The sequence below is a fragment of the Phocoena phocoena genome, chromosome 15 (genome assembly GCF_963924675.1).
Source record: "Phocoena phocoena chromosome 15, mPhoPho1.1, whole genome shotgun sequence".
NCBI lineage: Eukaryota > Metazoa > Chordata > Mammalia > Artiodactyla > Phocoenidae > Phocoena > Phocoena phocoena.
Window position 1 is genome coordinate 24,154,710 of NC_089233.1, and position 23,641 is coordinate 24,178,350.

Genomic DNA, 23,641 nt, shown 5'->3' on the forward strand with positions numbered 1-23,641 from the left:
GCAGCAGTGCCTGATGCGTGAAGTGCCTCTGGCCACGAGGCTGGCAACGTGAGTGGCCAGAAGAGCTTGGGGTGGGGCACATGGGAATGAGGGCCGTGGGGGGCAGAGGAGACACAGACTGACAGAGATGTCGAGACAACTGAAGCATTAAAGCTAAAAAAATGACGACTCCCTTCTCTGAACCCCCAAATGGGTGGGGCGCACGGTCTGAGAAAGGATTTCTGGATCTTTCTTGGAGATTATGAGGTGCAGCCTTGGAGACAGCTTGGGAATTAACAGTTGACATTTACTGAGCTTTCTAAGTGCCCAAACTCTGCTCGGTTCTGTTGTTATAACCTGATTTCACAAAGATTGAATTTACTTGCCAAGGGTCACCCGCTAGTAAGGTGGCAGAACTCAGAGTCAAACCTTAAGCCATCAGATGGAAGCCTGAGCACTCATCCTCCTGCATACGAAATGCTAGAAATCCTGACATCCTGGCCGAGGTGACCTGGCTAAGTGGCCGCTGTTACGGCTTCAACTTGCAAATCAACAGAGGGCCTCTGGGGGGCAGCACTGAGACCTGATGAGATTCTTTGGGGAAGGGCCACGGGCTGGCCCACCTGCCCTTGAGATCTCTGGCCAAGTGTCACCACCCGACCAAGGCTGAGATGAACTCTGAGGCCTCCACAGGAGGTCCGGAGGTGGGAGAGTGAGACCCTAGACCCTTGATGGGAGTGCCTGCCATGCTAGCAGCTGCACTCAGCATGCTGGGGTATTTCTGAATGTGGTCCTTATTTGGAAGGTGGAGGGAGAATGTTCTAACTCGTCCATGCCTTGTGCTTCTCTACACTCACCTCTCCTCACTGTTTTGTTTATTATACTCCAGCCATGTTTAAATTTCTCAACGGCAACTAGTTCATCTCTGACCCGAGTCCAGGCTGTTCAGACGGTTCTCAGTTGGAGGCGATTTTGCTCCTCTGGGAACAACATCTGGAGATGTCTGTGCTTGTCACAGGTGATTGGGGGCGGGGCCCACTGCTGGCATCTAGTGGGTAGAGGCCAGGGGTACTGCCAAACGCCAGCAGTGAGCAGGGCAGCCTCCAGGACACAGGATGACCCAGCCTGATGTCACTCGTGTCTAGGTTGGGAAATCCTCGTCTAGAAGGATCTTCTGTTTTCCATCTGTCTGCCGATCCCTTCTTATCCTTCAGGTCTCAGCTCAAAACTGCTACCGTTCTGACCCCCTGGTTATGCCCCTCCTCCACTCACACCATCTTCCTTTCTTCACAGTCTGTTCACACCTACTATGATGTGTCCCTTGCATGATTATCTAATTCTATCCTCCCAGCTAGGATCCGTGCTCCACTGAATGCCCAAGGAGTGCTTGCAGTACTCAACATAGTAGCTGCTTAATAAATGTTTGTGGAATGAATGTTTGAACGAATGAATAAGTAAGTAAGTAAAAGTCTGCCAGAGATACTTCATAATCACCCCCTTGTATTCCTGCCACCCTATGGATAAAAGAAAACTGGTATCTTTCTAATCCCCATTATTTTCCTCAGGTTCAAAGAGTGCCAGGAGTATCCTACGTAAACTAACCAAGGATTGTGCTTTCCCTTGACCTCCTCCAAGGTCCAGATTCTCCCAGCAGATGATGGGATGCCACCAAGCCCAGGACTGAAAGGGGCACAGGAAAGGAGACAGAAGCCATTGCTAGTTTTAAAGAGAGGTCTTCCCTCCATGCCTGTATCTTATATGGATCTTGATTCAAAACCCAAACTCCTGGGAATATGTGATCGCCACATTTGATGGCATTAAGAATGACTGTTAATATTTTGGGTGTGATAATCAAATTGATGTTAAATTCCAAGAGAGACTTTACCTTTTAGATATGTTTACTGAAATATTTACAGATACAATTATATGACGTCTTGGAAATGCTTCACCAAGGGTTGGTGGAAGAGGATGAAAGTCTGTACTTGTATAGATACAAGGTGAATCGATTACAGTTGAAACTGGGTGACGTGGGGGTCACTATACTAGTCTCATATTCTTGTGCATGTTTGAAAATTGCCCGGATAAAGGAATATTAAACAACAATGACAAAAACTTTTATCTAGCTCTTCTGGGAATGCTATACCCAGTGCCAGGAGAGGAAGGAAGGCCCTCTCCCCTTCACCCCGTTCACCTCTCCTTTTCAGCCTTGTCAAAAATCAAGATGGGGGCTTCCCTGGTGGCGCAGTGGTTGAGAGTCCACCTGCCGATGCAGGGGACATGGGTTCATGCCCCAGTCCAGGAAGATCCCACATGCCGCGGAGCGGTTAGGCCTGTGAGCCATGGCTGCTGAGCCTGCGCGTCCGGAGCCTGTGCTCCGCAACGGGAGAGGCCACAGCAGTGAGAGGCCCGCGTACCGCAAAAAAAAAAAAAAAAAAATCAAGATGGAAGACAGAGTCAAGCAAAGAGCTGCCTTCTTGATAGGAAATATAGTTCATTTTCTTGCCTTTTTTCCCCTCTACAGATCTCCAGGGGTTTTCTTTGCTTACGTCTCTTTTAAAGAGTAGACCAACGTTCGTGCAAAGGGACAGGGCTTCCTGGTGGCATCTGAGTTTCTCTCTGCCTAGGGGCTGCTGGCTGTTCCACCAGCTGCCCACAATTGTGGCCAAGCAGCCTGGAGGTTCAGTGGGAGGGCTTCAAGAGAAGCTAGAAATCTGGAGTTTCAGTTGCAATCTCCCGGTTTTAAAATGTGGGCAATCAACTCATGTGTTAAAATCTGAGAGGAGCCAGGTGAACACATCACGGGCCTCCAACAGCCCGGAGACGCCTGTCTGTGATTCTGCCCGGGCTGTCACAGCACTCCTCCTTCTTCCATTTTGTCCCTTTCAGATTAACACGTAAGTCAGACCTTGACCCTCTTCTGCCCCAAACACGCCAGCGATTCCCATCTTTCTTTGAGTAATGGCCAAATTCTAGAACCTCCATGATCTCACCTCAATTTTCTCTCTGGCTTCTGTCTCTTACCACTTTCCCCCCCTCACTTACTCTGTTCCAGCCACCCTGAGCCCTGCTGTTCCTGGAACACACCAGGCATCCACAGGGCTCAGCACCAGCTCCGCCCTCCTCCTGGACCACTCTCCCTGTCTGGGTGGCTCACTCCATCGGCGTCTTCCATTCTTCTCGGGAAGGACGTTCCTGGCCACTCTCATCTTGCTGCTCTCTGCCTTATTTCTCTGATGTACCATTTTACTTATTTTATGTGCTGTCTGTCTCCCCCACTGCAAAGGTTTTGGCCTTTGCAGTGTGTTCTCAAACAGAGCTGGAAACACCACGTACTTAAGAAATCTCTGTTGAACGAGTGGATGAATGAGCGAATGCTCACGTGATTCTCAGGCTCAGGGTGGACCCTGTGCAGAGAGATCTCATGGAGACAGTGCATATGTGTCTCACAGAGGCAGAAAGGCTTCTCCAGACAGGAGGCAGGCTGCTTCTGCCTCTGGATTCCCAGCTGTGACAGGGGAAGCGGGACTCCAAAGCAGGCTGGCCTGGGGCCGGGCCGCCTTACCTGATGGGGTAGTCAGCTGCGCTGAGGTTGATGAAGAAGTCCCAGGGCCAGTCGGTCATCTCCAGGAGGTCCCGCATGCTCTGCAGGTACGTGGACAGCAGGCTGGCTCCCCCCCAGATGGTGGCCATCCTCCAGGGGGTGACGCGGACGTTGCTGTACTGCCTGGCGAACTGGAGCACTTGGCGATGCAGGTAATTAGAGCGCTTTTCCCAGGAGAGAAAGGGTGACGTTCAGCAGAGCAGAAAACACCAAGACCTGTCCCTTGCCCCCTCTCTGTCCCTTCCCTTCTAGCTGACAGGGCTTCCGAACTTTGCCAAGTAACTGATTCAGGCCCGGGGTGTCTTTCTGCATTGCTATTCGAACTTCATTATTTTTAAAATATTACTTTAGCTATCTGAAATGCAGATTCCCTGGCCCCGCCTCTAAGCCACTGGTTCACTAGGTGTAGGCGGGTGCCTGGGAGTCTGCATTTTTCTATAAGATGGATACATATGGTCTGAGGTAAACAAGCTAAGAAATATAGCCGCATCTAGAGCTGATGAGTATTTCAAGAGGTAGAATTTCTCCATTACCCTCTCGCAGGCCTGCAAGAAGCAAACTTTTTGGATAGGCATCCCCTTTGCCTTCTTGACCAAAGACATAGTCATGTCACGTCAGCAGACCGACAGAAACCTCTGGAACAAGATGCTCAGGGGTCAGCAAGCTGGCTGCAGGTTTTTTGTAAAGTTTTACTGAAACACAGTCACACACATTCATTTACGTATGTTTTTTATGGCTGCTTTCATACTTCAATGCCAGAGCTGAGTAGCTGCGACAGAGCGTATGGCCCACAAAGCCTGAAATACTTGCTCTCTGGCCACTTACAGAAACAGTGTGCCCACCCCTGGGTTAGTTATCTTCACAGAGCGACAGGCACTGCATCGGGCAGTGGGACAGTGAGGAAAAGAGGTACGAATGACAATGTTTATGGAGAAAGTCTAAAGTCACAGCTGGGAACTTTGGAACCAACACACACACACACACACACACACACACACACACACACACACACACACACACACACACGGCACTTCAAGATCAAATGCTCTGGGGGGAAGCAGCTGTTCAGCCTGCAAGCCTTCCCTGAAGGAGAGGTCAGCTTAGAGAGAGGAAGACAGACCTGCAGAGAAAGGGCGGTCCTCACCTTGTCCACGTGGATGTAGTAGAAGTGGTCTTTGTGGTAGATGGCCTTGAACATGCGCTGTAGCTGCCGAGAGGCGCGGCCGTGGACCACCAGGACAAAGGCGATTCTGACCCGGTTGGCCAGCATATACTCCACCGAATCCTCATCCCACTGAATGTTCTTGTTGGCTTTGCCTGGGAAAACCCGAGAAACCACAGAGGTGGGGTGAGCTCGGTCGTCCTCGGGGGGGCGTTTCTCTGATGCTTCTCCCCGGAAACTATTTGAGGGGCAAAGTAGTCATATGGGGCCCTGAAACCTGATTCAACTTAACCAAACAAGTCCTGGACCCTTACGCTGTCCTGGTACAACAGGAGTAGGAACCCTGAGGACCTGAAGATATGGTTTCCATCCCCAGGAAGCTGAAAAGAACGGACGGAGACATGTGTACACATATTAAACTACTGAACAAGGCAGGAGGAGATGAGAGATGTAAGAGGTGTATTTCTGAATCACAGAGGAAGGAGCAGTTAATTTCAAGTTGGGAAACGCAAGAAACACGTGCTGTTTTTGCCTGTCCAGAATACACTCTCCCTTCTCCTCCTAAGAGCATCCGTTTTAAAAAAATTGTAGCAAGAACAGATAACATGAGATCTACCCTCTTAACACATTTTTAAGCGGACAGGATAGTACTGTGGATTATAAGCAGTGTTGTACAGCAGATCCCTACAAGTTATCCATCTTGCATAATGGGAAATTTATCATCTGATATCTTGGGGGGCATCATCCCCCTCCTCAATCCTCAGTCTGTGTGGCAGGAGTGGGTCTCTCTCCATTGTCAATTTCAGGGGTGGTCACAGGGATGAAGCTTGGTTAATCAGGACACCGCCTCTCTCTGGCCACAGTAGGTACGGTTCAGCCCTAACCAAGCTGTTCAGCCAAGAAGACAGAATTCTGGACTTTTGTTGGAACTACTAGATGAGAGAGGTTTGCAATCCATGAAACTGGTAGATGCTAAGAGCCCTTTGGTCCCCACAGGGAGAGGAAAGCCAACACAGAGGGAAGCACTGCTGAGCGATGGAGGGGGTCTAGGTCCTCATGAACCCATCTGAGCCCCTGGATCAGCCCGGGTGGAGATCAGCCACGGTCAGAGCTTCTTTTTCTTTGAAAGCCCAGAACCTATACCAGGTGCTCCTGAATAAATGATTCCAGACATCTTTTCTCCTGGAAGCAGCCTCAAAGACACCTTTTCTCCTTTTCTTCCCTTGCAAATGCTCCAGGGGCAAGGTTTCAGGGAGGAACACAGCTTACTGGTTCAGTTCATTACAGGCCCAACTAGAAATATCCTGGTTTTCCTGAGCCGAATTTCCTTTGGGTCTAAACTGATTTCTTGTGGGTTCTAGGTTTGTGGGACTCAGAACCGTGTCAGGGTAGCAGCTGCAGGTGTCTCCGACTGTCAACTGGGAAAGCTGAGAATTAGGACTGTTTAGCCTGGAGGTCAGGAGATTGGGAGCCTGTCAGCTGCCACTGGGAAGCTGAATGGCCACCAAATGAGCGAGGCTCCTTCTATGTTGTCCCAGAGGACGGAATGAGATTAGCGTGTATCGTGTCCATGGCCTGCGGGACCTGCTTCCCGCAGATATGACTGCACACCCCTGGGCCTTGATCGCCCCTACCATCTACCTCGCCCCCTGGCCTTTTATCTTTTCCTTGAGCAAGCTCGTCTCTGCCTTGGGACCTTTCCACTGGCCATTCCTGACACCTGGGACACACTCTCCCTAGATCTTCGTATGGCTACATCTTCTTATCACTGGTTCACAGGTCACAATAAGGCCACCTGGCCCCCACCAACCACATCTCTCTCTTTCACCTCGACCTATTTCGATTTTCTACATAGCATTTAACACCATCTGAAATTGTTTCCTTGTTTATTGTCTGAACCCCCCTACTAGAACATAAACGCCAAAAGATGAGGGACTGTATCAGAATGCTTGTCACTGGATACATAACACTGTAAGAATATCTGGCACACATCTGGTTTTTGGTGAAAATAAAAGTTACAGGTGGGTACATTTTGGTACCATAACGATTACAGTACCCTTCTTGAGCATTCAGCAGTCCTTACCATTAATTATTTCATTTAATCCTTATAGCAACCCTGAAAGGTAGGGCCATTATCTCCGTTTTGCAAATGAGGAAACCACAGCTTAGAGAGGCCAAGCGATTTATTTGTTCAAGGTCACACTGCTTTAATTAAGTTAAGCTGAGATTCAAACCCAGGTCTGTTTCCAAAGCCTATGTGCTTAACCACTAATATACACTACATTACCATACCCAGAATTTGGAAATGTTTATAACAATTCTGCTTAGTTAATGAAATATCTTGTACATTAGTTATTGCAGGTAGATTGGCATGTACATGAGGAAGTCAGAGGCATTGCAAGGTGGATTCGTGTATCATGTGGGAGGCTGACTCTAGGTGGCCAATCAGGTTACATCTTTTCATCCACCCTCCATCCACCCATCCATCCATCCATCCATCCATCTATCCATCCATCCGTCCAAATTCAACCACCCATCCAACAAACCATTTAACTACCCACCTAGCAAAGCATTCAATGGCCTATCACCTCCCCCAAAAAACCCAACCATCCATTCATCCACTCACCCATCATCCTCCAAGCAAATCATCCATGCATCCACTCTTCCAAACATCTAACGATCAACTCACTGATCCACGCAATATTAACTTAGCCTATACTGTGCTAGGTACTAGAAAATTAAAATTGGGGGAAAATATCCTTGCCTTTGAGGAGCTCTCAGCCAAGTGGGAAAAACAGAAGACAATGCTCAATTGTTTTATGATAGAAGTATGCTCTTGGAGGGTGGGGAAGGAGTGAACAATCTGCCCGCAGGGACAGAGGAGACCGCAGAGAGTTTAGCCCAAAGCTCCGGAGCCCACTTCCCCGCGCTCTCCTGATACCCCACCATCTTTGTCTCCTTGACTGTTCAATCAGTAGCTGCAATCCTGGGGATAATTAACATCTTGGCTCTGGTTGAAGACAAACTGGGGAGCAAGCAGAGGGTTTTATTAACCACCCTCTAATCTTCTCTCCAAACCACTTGCAAATACACTGGGCCTTCCTGGTGGTCGTATGAGAGGTGTGCCTGGAAGGATCATGTCCCTTTAAACACTCACACAACAACCTATTCATCCATCCAACCAACCACCCAGAATCCTTAAACCCTCCTACTTGCCAGTCCTGGACACAGTCTTGAGCACAAAGGCACATGGGCTGTGAGGCTGTTTTCACAAATGGATTATGAATGGATTAAGGAATGTGAGAATCCAAAGTAAAAAGATAATGACATATGAGAAAAGCTTACATTCTCTTTCCCGCAACCACAGCCCAAAGGCAGCGTAATTATCACAGGGCTGGCTGTAACCTCTCTCCACTTCCCTTGGAGACTATTTATCAAACAAAGGAAGGGATGCTTAAAAACAATGGCTACTGGGCTTCCCTGGTGGCACAGTGGTTGAGAGTCCGCCTGCTGATGCGGGGGACACGGGTTCGTGCCCCGGTCCGGGAGGATCCCACATGCCACGGCGCAGCTGGGCCCGTGAGCCATGGCCGCTGAGCCTGTGCGTCTGGAGCTTGTGCTCCGCAATGGGAGAGGCCACAACAGTGAGAGGCCCGCGTACCACAAAAAACAAAACAAAACAAAACAAAAACACAATGGCTACTTGTGTCACTTTTTTCTACCTGGATTTCATTGGGTGATTTTTCAAAGGTTTAAACGTGGATACGATGCTTCATAGGAAGTCCACTCTGTAGGAGCTCCCGGTGGCACTCAGATAATACTGCTCATCCCTGCCCCAAGGTCTCTGGGTAATGATGATCTGGAGTTCCCAGCAAGTGAGGTTTATGAGGCCTTTGGGAACAGCCACGCTCTCCAGCCCTGGATGTCTCTTGCCATGTTGTTGAATGAGTGAGTGAATGAATGCATTCTGGAGAAGACTGGCTGCTCTGGTCCAGAGGAGCTGACGTCATCTGAGTGCCGGTCCTGAGGGCTCTGTGTGGGTCATTACTTAGCTCCAGGAGGAATTCTACGTCATACTCGAGACTCAGAGAGGTCAGCACGTTTCCCCAGGTCACACAGCGAGTGTGCACAGAGGCGGGAGTAGGGGCCCCAATCCAGCCCCGCTCCTGCCACCCCCGCTCTGCTGCATTGGAGAGCAGTACGGGGAGTGAAGGCCACTGGTGTCTAAGGGGACTTGGGTGTTGACAATGAGAAACGACTTTTGTAACTTCTCTCTAGGGTTTTTAGAAAGCAGAGCAGATTCACAGACGCAGACATGGATACACTGCCACACCAGCAGCAGAGGCTCCCGGGTGTGAATAGCATAAAGCCATACTTGGGTCAGACGGTCGGTCTGGGGAGCAGTAAAGACAAGGGGGAACAAAAACCTGGAGTTCTTCTGGAGCACAGCTATTCTGGGGATAAGGGTGGGTGAGAAAGACAAAAAATATCTACAGAAAGGAGACAGAGAGATGGAGATGGGGATGAGAGGTGGGGATCAGGGGAGGGATACAGAGAGGCCACACACATCGAGAGAAACGCAGAGAGAGACCTGCAAACAGACAGGAGGACCTTCCCCTCCCACACATACGGGGGACCACGCATGTAGAGAGATCCACACAGAAACACAGGGAAAGACAGACACACAGATATAAATGGAGACAAACACACATAACCAGACACACACACTGAGACAGCTTAGGCAGAGGGAAGGAGGGGAGCCACGCTGTAAAAGCTGGATGCACTCGACCTCAGAGCCCTGCAGCTATCCTTAAAAGCAAAGGCCAACGAAAGTTCCAGAATCTCAGAGTCAAACAATGCCTCCAGGCCTGAGACGCTGCCTGCTCCTCTCCCCCTGCCCCCCAGTCTGCCTCCATCCTTTACACACCTGCCCCTCGCCTGTGCCCTGACCAGCCCTGTCCACGTATGAGCCCAGAGGTAGAGGAAGAAGGTGAGGCTCAGGGGGGCGAAGCGCCTTGCCGAGGGCCCATCAAATTGGTGGGATAGCCTCGGGCTGGCTCCATGACCACAATGGCAATGTTCCCCATCTGGCACGTGGTTGGACCCTGATGGGTTTTATCGAATAAACAGGAGAGTGAATGTGCGAGTTCTCTGCCCCGAGTTGCAGCAGGGTGGGGTACTGTTCAAAGGGGCTGAGGTGCCCTTTGCCAGGTGCCAGTCACCAGCTTCCTATAGTTGCTCCACACCCCCGGCTGCTGCATCGCCCTTTCTGGCAAGCTGCTCAGACACGGGGTCGCTGGAGAGGACAAGAAAACACCCCGTAGACCAGGCAGAGAGGCCCCCCTGGGGGTGGGTCTCCTCCACCCGGGCCACCGTTTCTGGGACTGTGCTCCTGGAAAGCACCCGGCCTCCTGCACCAGGAGTGGGATCGTCAGTGGGTTGTGGTGAGATTCCCAGCGGGGCGGGAACTGGGGATGGGCTCTCTCCCACCCTGCCGGAGGGGGTGGCAGCCGGCACAGCTTGGTGATGTGGGAACTGCATACAGCGTTAAATATGCAGTCCCCTTGACCCCGTAACTCCATGCCTAAAAATCTACCCTGGGGGAGGAGAAGGCAAATATGCCCATCTCTATGTATAGGATGTTTTCTTTGTTCAATTAGTTACTCAATGCGGCGTCTCCTCTGTGCCAGGCACAGTTCCGGTCCTGTCAGTGGACACAACAGAGTCCTTTCCCAAATGCTGCTTAGGCTAGTGGGATAGAAAGCCATTAAAAAAGTAAGCAAATAGAGAATACGATTGCAAACAGTGACATAGGTTATGAAGAAAAAAATTTAAGCATGTTCAGGGCGGGGTTTATTTGGCTATGGTGGCCAAATATAGGCTGATGTGAAGTGGATACACTTGAACAAGCTTGAACGAGTGAACTGAGGGAGTGAGTCATGCAATTATCATGGATGGAGGAGGATTCTGGGCAGCTGGCATAGCAAGTGCAAAGGTCCTGGGGCCTCCACCTCAATAGTGTGTATAATGGTCCAAAATAGGAGTCGACCCAAAGGTCTTAGTAATACCTGTTGATATAGAACGTTGTCTATAATATATTAAGCAAAAGAGAAGTCCTACAATGCAATCCATAACAATTTAAAAGACATGGACTAAAATACTAACAGAGGGTCAGATGGTGGCACGACGGTGTTCATTTCTTCTTTACACTTTGCCGCGTTAACTGCATTTTGTAAAATGCATTACTTTTATAATAGAACCTAACAATAAAGGTGATGCTTATTGCTAGTTCTAATACTGTTTACTGAGTGCCTACTATGTGTAAAACAATTTCTGTGCATGACTTTTTTACTTCTATCCAAACCACTATGAGAAAAGAGCTATTACCTTCCTCTTATACAACTGAGGAAGCTGGAGCTCAGAGACATCCCAGTTAGGAGTTGGCTGAGCTGGGAACGGAGCTGGTCTGTGATGCCAGAGCCCTAGCATGGCCACTATGCTCGATCCAATTGTCCCCATCTCCAAAAGACAAAAATCTGTTCCTAGAAGCCTGTCAGTTGACTTTTTTCCAGCTGCAGGACAGAAAACAATGACATGTGGTCAGAGCTATGTGTGTCTTCACAGACTGAAACCCAAACACTGCCCGGCTCCTAAAAAAAATCTATGAGTTTAACAGTACAATCAGATTCCTGTGGCACAAAACAGAAAATAGGTGGAAGAATCAGAGTGATTAGAGGCAGCGGGGAAAGCTGACTTCAGACAAATGTTAAAAACCCAGGGTTGTAGGGAAGCATATCAAGTATATTTTTGTGATGCAGGTGTGGAGGCCAAGGACTCATGGAGGGCTGTGCCACCGTAGGCCTGTTACCCACCCAAGCTCTGCGTGTTTCTTTATCATAATATGGTCGAATAAGGACGACGTAAACCTTGGGCCCTAAAGAGATGGCGAAGATGAAGGTACTTGGCAAGGGTCAATGGGTTGTGCAGATGTCGTGATGCTAGCAATGATCACGCCTGTGGTACCTTGTAGGAATATGATCTGGGAGGAGAAAGTTAAGCTGCAGGGGTTAGGAGCGTGTCCTCTGGTCAGGCAGGTCTGCATGACCTTGGACCAGGTAAGCCACCTTTCTAAGTTTCGGTTCTCTCAGCTGTAAAAGTGGGTATGTTACCATCAGAGCCTGTCTCGTGGATGCCCATGTCCATTAGAATAGCTATCATCACCATCAGTGTTACTCTATTTGGCTGTTCGTCCCCAAGGATGTGGATCAAGTCTGGTGGACCCAGTGGGCCCAGCTCCAGCGTCCTACCCAAGACGGCACAGTCTCCCAGGGCTGTGTACACCCCAGAGCCCACGGTTTGCAAATAAACATCCACACCCTGGATCTCCCTCTGCAGCGTCTGCCTCTGAAAACAATGACTAAATAACAAACGCAAAACGAAGGAGCCTCTTGACTGGAATAGTTATTCCAACCAACAAAGCCCTCGATTCTACTTATACTCTGAAAGGGCCTCTTCCGGCTACTGCGAGGGGAGCTTTCTGACTTGGTTCCAAATAAGAGGGGAGGCTGGGTCTTGGAGACCAGTGGAGACGAGGCTGTGTGCAAACGGTTCTTGGATCAGGGGTGGGCCCAGCTCCCTGCCGCCAGCGAGGCACGGGCTCTGCGGCTCAGAACTGGGTCCAGCTCTGCCTCTTCACCGCGGGGGCTTTGGAAAGACACCTCTCCGGTTGTCACTTCTTCTTCTATAAACTGGGTTAGTCACAGGTAGTTCTATTTTTAATATGTCGAGGAGCCTCCATACTGTTTTCCATTGAGGCTACTCCGTTTTGCGTTCCCACCAGGATGAACGCTGAGGACATGCGCTGAGCGAAATAAACCAGTCCCAGAAAGACGAATCCTGTGTGATCCCACTCATATGAGCTATCTTACACGGTCTAATTCACAGACTCGAAGAGCGGAAGGTGGCTAGGGGCTGAAGGGTCGGGGAGATGAGGAGTTATCATCAATGGGCAAAAAGTTTCAGGCAAAAGGCAGATGAACGAGCTCTAGAGAACCTGACTACAGCACTACGTCTGCAGCCAACGGCACTGCACTGTGCGCTTAAAGCTGTGCTAAGAGGGTAGAGCTCGTGCTAAGTGTTCTTCCAAAATACAATAAAATTTTTTAAAAAATAAAGAGGGATGAGCGAGCCATCCCTGGCCCTGCTGGCGGTGGGGTGATTCGTGCTTGGGGATGGGGCACCCTTGCCCACCAGGCACACCGCACGGAGTGGGGTTCATGTCATCGGAGGGGAGAGCCTGACAGGCTCCAGGTTCTTTGTCAGACTTGGGCCGAAGGGCCTTTCTCTCACTGGGCAGCACACCAAGGGCCACAAGTCTGGGTCTAAACCCTGATTCTGCTGTGAATCAGCCGTGGGGCCCTAGGCGAGTCATTTCCCTTCCTTGGTCCTTGAAGACTCTTCTAGAAAAATAATGATGTCTGAGGCATACTGAGCCCTAAGCACTATGCATACATGATTTCATTACTTAATTTTCCTAAGGCCTACGAAGCAGGCACCGTGATTATTACCCCCATCTCACCATGGAGGACTCTGAGGCTGAGAGGCCCTGAGTAACCGATGAGTTACCCTCTCTGTAGAGTGTCGGTTCAGAGACAAACCCATGCTTTATTCTAGCAGATGAGTAGATAACATTCTCATAGTCTGGGATTCTAGCCCAATCATGGAGTTAGCATCACTGAATAGAAAACTGTCCTCCCTTGAGACAGGGTTGGTTTTTGGTAATTCACTTAGTTTCTTCCTCCCTCCCTCCCTTTTTCAGGTTTATTGAGGTATAATTTATTATTATTGAGGTATAATTGACATATAAAGTTGGAAGATAATTCAAGTTGTACATTGGGGTGATCTGATATACTACACGTTGTGAAATGATTCTCCCCATCTAGTGAGTTAGCACATCCACCACCTCACTTATTTGTTTATTATGTACTTTGGGGGTGAGAACATTTAAGTTCTACTCTCTCAGCAAATTTCAATTGTACAACACAGTGCTATCAGCTATGGTCACCATGACACAGTCACGTTAGATCCTCAGACCTTATTCATCTTATTGCTGAGAGTTTGTATCCTTTGCCAACCTCTCCTCGCTCCTCCACGCCCCAGCCCCTGGTGACCATTTCTCTACTCCCTGTTTCCAAAAGTCTAACTTTTTTTAAGAGTCGACATATAAGTGATATCACAGTGTTCGTCTTTCTCTGGCTTATGTCACTTAGCATCATGTCCTCAAGTTCCATCCATGTTGTCGCAATGGCAGGGTTTCCTTCTCTCTCGAGGCTGAGTGATACTCCCTTGTATATACCACAGCAGGTGGGCTTTCTTGATAGCTGGCAGTTCCTCATGAGCCGACGCCAAGGTTGCATCTCTCCTAGCATGCCATCCCCATCACCTACGCCCCCGCCCCTGCCGGCTCAGGGGAGAGGCCCTCAGAGAATGAACGATTCGGACTGATGGATTAAGCCGGACAGCTCCGTCCACGCTCAGCGCCCAGGGGGCCGAAATGGAAGCCTCAGGGCCAAGCTGTTGCAGGGGACGGTCTCCGCTCATGTGAACTGGCTGAGGGCTGGACCCCGCTCTTCCCTGTTCAGGAGCCCCAGGCCTCCCTGGGAGGAGCCGGGCAAGTGCCTGGTCATGTCTCTAACATCAGGGCTGCTGCTCTGACTCCCGTGGTCATGTCACCTCCAACCTGACCTGATGGGAAGTGAGGGGAGGAGATACTAAGCAGGGATCGTGGAATCGGGAGAGGGGAACTGAGGGAGTAAGTCCAAGGATAAAGCTGGCCAGGCCACACCCTTCGGGGCTCAGGAGAAATGACCCTTTCTCCGCCAAGCCATCCCTGACCCCCTCCCCCATCCCTTCCTTGCACCACCCTCCCACAGGCCCTCCAAGAATCCTGAATTTCTTCTTTTTAAAAAAAAAACTGTGGTAAAATACACATAACATAAAATTTACCTCTTTAATCATTTTTGAGCATACAGTTCAGTAGTGTTAAGTACCTTCACATGGTCGTGCAACCGTCACCACCAACCTTTTCGTCTTGCAAAACTGAAACTCTGTACCCATTAAACACTAACTCCCATTCCCCTCCCCCAGCCCCTGGCGCCCAGTATTCTACTCCCGTCTCTATGACTCCTCTAGGTGCTCACATAAGTGGAATCATATAATATTTGTTCTTTTTGCAACTGGCTTCTTTCACGTAGCAAAATGTTGTAGCATGTGAAAGAATTTCCTTCCTTTTTAAGGCTGAATGGTATTCCACTGTGTGTATGTACCACATTTTGTTTATCCATTCATCTGTCAGTGAACAGCCGGGTTGCTTCCAACTTTTGGCTCTTGTGAATAAAGCTGCTGTGAACATAGGTGTTCAGATATCTCTTTGAGACCCTGCTTTCAATTCTTTCGGGTATATACCCAGAAGTGGAATTGCTGGATCATATGGTAACTTTATTTTTATATTAAGTTATTTTTTGAGGAACCCATCCTGTACTACTGAACTCAGCCATCCCAGGTAGGGGCTCAGCCTGGGTCTGTATCCTGAACCCACCACTTACTCACAGGTCGTTTGGCTGCTGTGTGCCTTTGTTTCCGCATCTATCAAAGCGTGCTCACCTCCAAGGGACGCTGTAAGGACTAAAAGCTGTAACACAGGCGAAATATGGTCATGCAGCTCGACAGTGGAGAAGCCAGCTGTTGAGCCCATGTGGGGTGACTCCGGAACCCTTGCCCAGTGCAGTGAAACTTGTAACTGTTCACACAGCTGGGCGGGGTTGGGGGGGTGGGGGCAGGACCTGACCATGAGGACTTCAGAGCTGGTGTTCTTCCCAAGGGAAGATTTACATAGCCCACACACAGGACATCAAATGGCACTAAGTGAGAATGGGAAAGGGATTCCCTTTTCAATTCTCATCCAGCCTTTCCGGTTAGCCAGCCCACCAAGGGAGTCTCAGATCAATGCAAACATTTCCTCAACAGCAAGGGGACTGAACTTCCTCTCCCAACAAGGGGAGATCTGCCCACAGTATTGGTGTCTCTGGCAGAAAAGAGAAGTAACTACGGGCACTGAAGGCCACTGTTGTGATTTCACCGATTCATTTGCATGGTTGCTGTCTCTATGGCAAGGGAGAGAGAGATCTCCACTTCTGGCAGTGATGCAAAATGACTTTCAAAATACAACTGACTTAAGTAAAGATGAAAGTGAGTCTATTGCAATGAAAACATTATGCAAATAATAGGGCATAATGGCAAATAGGGATTTGGCAAAATCGTGAAGGTGAGAGAGTGTGAAGGAAGCTTGGAGAATATTAATTAGACTCCACAAACTTGCTTTCCAACTAGGATGTGCTGAGTTTGCTAAACAAATGAGGGCAGGTGAAGGCCAGGTACAGACTGATGCCCAAGCAGCCTCGTATTTCACGGAAGGACTTGTAGGTCCAGATAACATTTGCTTTCCAGGCTTCAGGGGCCCAGGAGGGTTTCGTTGGGAGTTTTCTGGAGTAGCCACTGGGAGACCACCTTCCTGCCACAGAGAGAGAGAGAGAGACAGACAGACAGACAGAGAGACAGACACAGGGGTCTGCTGAGAAACACTGTCCTTTTGACTTGCACTCCAATATGTTGAGCATTTAATATTTATAAAGTTTTTTGCACAGACTTCTTAACTCTCATAGCAATGCTGCATATAGAAATTATCCCCATTTACGGATAATTGGCCCAGGCTCAGAGAGGGTGAGGAACTCACCCAAGGTCACAGAGCTAGGAGGTGAAGAAGAGATTAAGAAACAGAAACAAACTGACCTGACTTCAGATACCATGCTCCATGCATGCTCCTAGCAAGAATCTGGGCATCTCTGTCTCCACTCAGGCTCCCACTGCCAAGCTCATCTGGACCCAAAGCATCATATTCCCTGAATGGCTTCTAAACCACTGTCCACTTTAGAATGGGGTTTTGCGGTCTGAGCATGATTGATATTTGGTACCAGTTAATTCTTTGCTGTGGGAGATGAGCGCCGTCCTATGCACTGTAAGATGTTTAAGTCACATCCCTGGTCTTTACTCACTAGATACCAGCAGTATCCTCCCACTTGTGAAAAAGCAAAAATGTCTCCATTCATTGACAAATGTCCCCTGGGAGGAGGGGCAAAATCACTCTTGGTGGAAAGCACTGCTCTAGAACAGAAGTTTTCAAAATGTGGTCTCTGGTCCACAGCAACAGCATCATCTGGGATCTTGCTAGAAAGGCAGAATCTCAGGCCCTACCCCACTCCTTGTGAATCAGAAACTCTGGGGTGGGGACCAGCAATCTGTGTTTTAACAAGCCCTCCAGGTGATTCTCATGCAAGCTGAAGTTCGAATCCACTGGCCCAGGCTAGTGAGGCTCACCTCTGCCCATTAGAATGACCTGAACGTGGTAAAAGAACAAAACAAAAAGCAAAACCCATGCCTGGGTCCCACCCCAAGAAATAATAATTTAATTACTTTGGTGGGTGCAAGTATTGGCAAGTTTTTAAATCTCCCCAAGTGATCCAACATGCAGTCAGGGTTGAGGACCACATTTTGTACCTTCTTTTCCTTTCAACCTCCTCTTAAAACCTGCGTCTCTCAAGGTGGAAAGGGTTTTACCCAGATACGTCTCTGGGTGCCACCTCACACGCTCACAGCCTCCTGTTCCGCTGGAGACCCAAGGCTGTCTCACTCATTATTTTTCTCCCGCTCTGAGAAATGTCTCCCTCCATTCCTGATCAAGCACTCAGGAAACTTTCCTGCTCACTGATTTTTTTTTTCCCCCTCATTCAATTCTGGAGTTATTAAACCACAGCCCATGGCTGAAACGTCTTATTGATTTTATTGTCAAGAGCCCTGGGATATTCTAATGATGTACTGCTCAATAAATGGAAACCAGTGGGATAAATATTGATGGCGTATGGTGCATTTCACCGCAATTCACTGGGTCCCAGTCGCTCCGCCGGTTACCCAGCAAAAGCACTGTGCTGAGGCCTGCAAGCTCTTGTCCATCCTGCTGATGTTACTTTTCCCACACATCAAGGATGAAAGTGCTATTATGATGAACAGCTACTCCTGTGTGCCAGGCCCGGGCAGAGTGTTTTTAAACACATATTATCTCATTTACTTCTTACAGCAGACCTATGAGGGAGGTATTCTAATTATTCCCATTTTACAGACAAGGAAGTCAAGACTCAGAGTGGTTATGTGACCTGGGGCCCGCTAATACACTGTGGAATTGCGATTCAGATCTCCATTTGTCAGCCACTAAAATGAGGGCTTTTAACCCCTGCTATGGTGTGAATGTTTGTGTGCCCCCCAGAATCATATGTTGAAAACCTAATCCCCAGGGTGATGGTATTGGGAGGTGGGGCCTTTGGGAGGTGATTCAGTCATGAGGGTGCAGCCCTCATGAATGAGGTTAGTGCCCTTATAATACAGACCCCAGAGACCTCCCTTATCCTTCTGCCAAGTGAGGACACAGGGAGAAGACAGTGCTCTATGAACCAGAAGCAAGTCCCCACAAGACACCAGATCTGCAGGACTTTCTAGCCCCCAGAACCATGAGAAATAAATTTCTGTTGTTTATAAGCCACTCAAGTCTGGGGTATTTTGTTATAGTAGCCCAAATGGACTAAGGCAAGCCCTAAGCTAAACCATGCAAGGAAAGAACAGCTTCTATTGTTATCCGAGTAACCTTTCAGACGGTTTTGGTACAGATTAATATTTCACACATTACCCCCCCCCCCCGCCCCCTTCTCAAGCAGTGTTTCTCAACAGGGACCACTGGCATTTGGGGAGAGATAATAATTCTTTGTTGGGTTGGGCTGTCTCATGCCTTATGGGACATTTAATATCCCTAGTCCCCCAAACAGCCTCTTCCCCTTTATATTTCCCAGAGTCCCCTATAGCGAATCAATACAGTTGTTGCTTGAGAACCACTCATCTTACTGGGAGGCAGAAGGTTCCCTGCCAAGATGGCCTACTTCACTTTTGGCAACATGGGCAGTCACTCTGGAAAGGCAGCATGGCAAGTGGAAAGAAGTTTGGCTTTGCAAACTTTGCAATCAGAGAGATCGGGCTTCCAACCACAGCTCTTCACTCCCTAACTCTATGAGGTTGGGCAAATTATATCACCTCTAAGATTCTAGTCCATTATCAGTACAAAAAGGGTAAAATATTGACTCCTGTTTCATAGGGAGGGACCCATGGAATCATGTGCTCAGAAAAGGGCCTAGTACAGAGTGGTGGTTCTTAACCTGGGCTATTTTGTCCATGCCACCACCCATCTCCTAGGTATTCTTTCTGAATTCCCGATTCCACACACTCAATGTGCATAAAAAATGAAGTGTTCTGTGCCACTGCGTTTGGGGTGTTTTTTTTTACTCAGCAGTAGTAACTGGAACAGGCACCTATGACATGCCAGGCAGGCAGTGTTCTAGGTGTAACAGAGCAAAGCAAAGCACATGCCACCAAGAGCCTGGGCTTCTGAAGAGCAGACCTTCCCAAAGGGAAGACAGACAATAAACACATACACATAAATATTTCCCAGATCACTTCCATGATATGAAGAAAATTAAATGGCGGCTGTCATTACAATTACCTTACATAACGACATGCAAGGAACTGCATTCTATTTCTCTTCTCCCCTTTCCAGCTCACTTCCCACTGTACTCACCCAGTTTCCCTTTCTGGGAAGCTATAACGTAATGTCATCAAACCCCTGTTTCCGTTCCTAACTGTTCTGTTCCTTTTTCAAAGATACGACTTGCTATGAAAGGAATTGTGTCACTCACCCAAATTCCTATGTTGAAGGCCTAACTCCCATGTGATTGTGTTGGAGATGGGCCTTTTAGGAGGTGATGAAGGTTAGATGAGGTCATAAGGGAAGAGCCCTGATCCGATGGGATGAGTGCCCTTATAAGAACAGACGTCAGAGACCCTGCTCTCTCTCTCTCTGCCACATGAGGGCACAGGGACAAGGCAGCCTGCCAGCCAGGAAGAGTGCTCTCACCAGAACCCAACCAGCTGGCACCCTGACCTCAGACTCCCAGGGTCCAAATCTGTGAAAAGTAAGTGTCTGTTGTTATGTGGTATTTTGTTATGACAGCCTGAGCAGACTAATGTATTAGTCGGAGCTCAAGGGATGCATTCCTTGGAGTAAGATCTACAGGTTGAGTAAGCAGTTGACTAGGTAAAAGGGGGGAGCAGAGAGTGTCCCCAGGCAGAGGGAACAGCATATGCAAAGGCCCTGGGGTGAGACAGAGCATGGTAAGTGAGGGGACATGCAGGAGGGTCAGTGTGGCTGGAGCACAGAGGCCACGACAGAGCACAGGGTGAGATGGGGATGGAAAGACAGCAGGGGCCCCATGCAGGGTCTTGGGCACCATTTTAAGGGCTGCAGTGGAAGAGAGTGACAAACCATCACAACGGGCTTGCTAAGAGTGGCTGAGGAGTGGACTGTAGGTGGAACCACAGGTGGGCTGGTGTGAGAAGCCTGGCTTCAGGGTGCAGAGTGGAGCCTGGGCCCTCCTGCAGGCTGAAGCTTGAGGTGTTAAGATCACCTGCTCCCTCCCTGCCTTCTGAGCCTGAGCTGCTGTTCACAGGTTCTCCTAAGAGCCTTCCCGTCGCCTGACACTTTCATCTCTGTCCTCCTTTCACCTCTCCTGAAGGTCCTTGAAGGCTCCATAAATCCTGCCCTAGAAAAACACAGGGACTCATCTATTTTTATTACAAATGGAGCCACTGGAGGAGAGAACAACACTTACTTACTTCTCAGGAAAGGGTTTGAGAAAATAACAGGTTTATTTTCTCCAACTCTCCAAGGACTAGAAGGGTAACACACTAAAGTAACAGTACATTAATTAATGCCAAATTGGTTGGAATTTTCCTAATAAAAATCCTTATAGTAATTACATTAAGGGCCATTAACACTGCCTCCTGATCCTACACCATAAATATGTCCTGCAGGTGCCTGCTATTTAAACAGGGATGTTTCCTCCAATTGTTACCCATTTGTCACGTTAATGCTGTCACATCACGGAACGCAGATGGGAGTAATGACCTAGGCTCACGTTTGTGCAGCGTTTACTCTGTGCTGGTCACTCGGCCATTTAGTCCTTGCAGCAAACTTAGGAGGTGAGTGCCACTGTCATCCCCATTTTCCAGATGAGGAAACTGAGCCACAGAGGGGATCTGCCCAGGGCCAAACAGCTAGGAAATAATGGAGCTGGGCTTTGAATCTAGGCGAGCTGATTGCAGAAACCTCAGCCATCCTGCCTCTGAGAAACAAGTACCCGTGGGAGCCTCTTGGCTATCCCCAGTGCTAACAGGCTGTCCAGTTGATTTCAACAACAGTGACAGACACAGTTAATCCAATACAACATTAGGTTTTGTTCCTACTGGGCAGGGATTACGTTTTTCTTTACTTCTGCCTCCCTGGGGCTCAGCCCAATGTCCAGTGACAATGCCAGGAGCACCTGGGACACGCTACATTCCCGTTGAAGGAAGAAATAGATGTCAAAATACACATGCAAGAGGGCTCATGGCAATGAGTAACACAGCATCTCAGGTGCACTTGGGATCAAGATAGATCCGTTTCCCTGCACTGGTGAGACTAGGGCACGGGGACAAACGCCCAGACTGGAGATCACGGCACTTGGGAGCTGCAGTTACAGGATTAAACCAAGAAGAAGCCCATCTAGCTTTGCCAGCTCTGGGTGGTTTCTTTGGTGTCTCTGTCTATGTAGATTAACATATACTTACTATAGGAAATTCAAGCATACAGAAAAATATGAAGAAAAAAAAGAAAAAACTCAAATAGTAGAGCATCCAGATATCACTATTGTTAACATTTTGGTGAACGTTTTCCAAATATTTTTATGCACACACACTACATATCATTATGTACATTCTGCTTTGTCATATGCGTTCTCTTTTCAACAACATGCTCTTGACACCTTCTCCACGTCAGTGAGCACAGATGTGCTTTCTTTCCTTCCTTCACAAATATTCACTGAGCATCTACCATGAGCAATGTCCCCGCCAGGAGCTGGGGGATGCTCAGAAGAATGAAACAGATATTGAATTTGTCTTCAAGGAGCTTAGAGTCCAGTAGTGGGGTGGGTGAAGGGAAGAGACAAACATATTTTACAAAAGATGTTTAATGCAATGAAGAAAAGGTGCAGAGTACCAGCAGGAGGAAGACGGGGTGGGGGGATCAATGCAGACCAGGTCTTCAGACTTTTCTGAAGAAGCAACAGTGAAGCCCAGATCTGAAACATGAGGAGGTGGGAGCCAGGTAAAGAGGGTGTCTCTTCAGGCAAAAGAACGGCCATGAGTCAAGGTCTCAAAGAGGTAAAAACGGTACTTTGCAGAATTTTTTTAAAGGGGTGGGGGTCTCCGTTTGGTTTTTCACAATCCTTTCCTGTGTTTGTTTGGGGTTTTTAAATTATTTTTAGCTTCTTTATTGGAGTATAACTGCTTTACAATGGTGTGTTAGTTTCTGCTTTATAACAAAGTGAATCAGCTATCTTCCCTGTGTTTTTGAAATTTCTCTAGTGTAATGACAAAAAACATAGTGAAAACATAGTGAAGGGTCTGTCAGTTCTTTCTTGAATGCCTCCGAAGATGCGCACCTCAGTGCCTTATGCAGCAGCTAGTCACGCTTGTGGACAGTGCTGAGCCGTTTTTTTTCCAAAATACGTCTGCCAGAAGGTTTCACCCACTGGTCCTAATTTCTGCCTTCAAAGACAGCACTGCAGCCTCTCCGGTACTTGCAAATTGTTATTATGCAATTACCCCGCCCCCGACCAAACTCCAAGTCCAGGCCAAGTGTGCGCCCCCAGCTCACTTCAGTTCGCTCCTGCTGCATTTAGGGTGTCTTCGTCACGATCTTGCCTGAGAGTGAGTACATGCCATCAGACTTCGGCTGACATCTGTGGCACAAGTACAGCTTAAGATCACCGTAAAAGTTTTCTTAGAAGTCTCCCGAGCACGTGACACCATTCATTTGATGCATAATTATAAATGCCTGTGAGTGCTATGCCCTGGGGTGGGGCAGCGCACAACAGGATGGACACAGGCCCACCTCGTTCCATTGCACTTTGCGGATACTGCGTTTTTTACAGATTGAAGGTGGGTGGCAACCCTGTGTCGAGCAAGTCTATCGGCACCATTTTCCCAACAGCACTTGCTCACTTCGTGTCTCTGTGTCACGTTTTGGTGATTCTCGCAATATTCCAAACTCTTCCATTATTGTTACACTTGTTATGGTGATTTGTGATCGGTGATCTTTGATGTTACTGCTACAGCTCAGTGAAGGCTGAGAGGCCGGTTAGCCTTTTTTAGCAATAAAATATTTCGTAATTAAGGCATGTACATTGTTTTTTTAGGCATAATGCTATTGCATACTTAATGGGCTACAGTATAGTGTAAACATAACTTTTATATGCCCTGGGAAACCAAAAAATTCGTGTGACTCGCTTTATTACAATATTTGCTTTATTGTGGTGGTCTGGAACCAAACCCGCAATGTCTCCAAGGTATGACTGAATATCACGTATTTGAGAAATAATTATCAGATGCCTGCAACTGGGGACACACTGACGGGTCCGGCATGGACCAGACAGGCGCCGTCTCTCTCCTAGCGAGTCTCTAAATAAACGTGGAATGAACAAATGCTATGTCTTGTCTTTCACCACTAGAGCTTCATAGTGGGATAACCATTATTTGCCATGGTGTTTGTGTTAATCAAGTCCCCTAACATGCTGGGTTGAGACTTCTTGATCAGCCTAGAAGGCCAAAGTGACCCTGGTTTCTCAACCGTGGCTTGGAAGCTTCATTTA

The 23,641-nt window shown here is 48.3% G+C and overlaps 1 protein-coding gene across 1 annotated transcript in view; it reads right to left on the minus strand.

The window, feature by feature from the left end:
* XYLT1 (xylosyltransferase 1) overlaps positions 1–23,641 on the minus strand; it is a 190,768-nt gene that overhangs the window by 72,490 nt on the left and 94,637 nt on the right. Inside the window, exons 3-4 of the mRNA XM_065893202.1 lie at positions 4,725–4,897; positions 3,542–3,744 (exon numbers count right to left, since the gene is read on the minus strand). Of these exons, the coding sequence (XP_065749274.1) occupies positions 3,542–3,744; positions 4,725–4,897 (376 nt within the window). The remainder of the gene's footprint in view (positions 1–3,541; positions 3,745–4,724; positions 4,898–23,641) is intronic.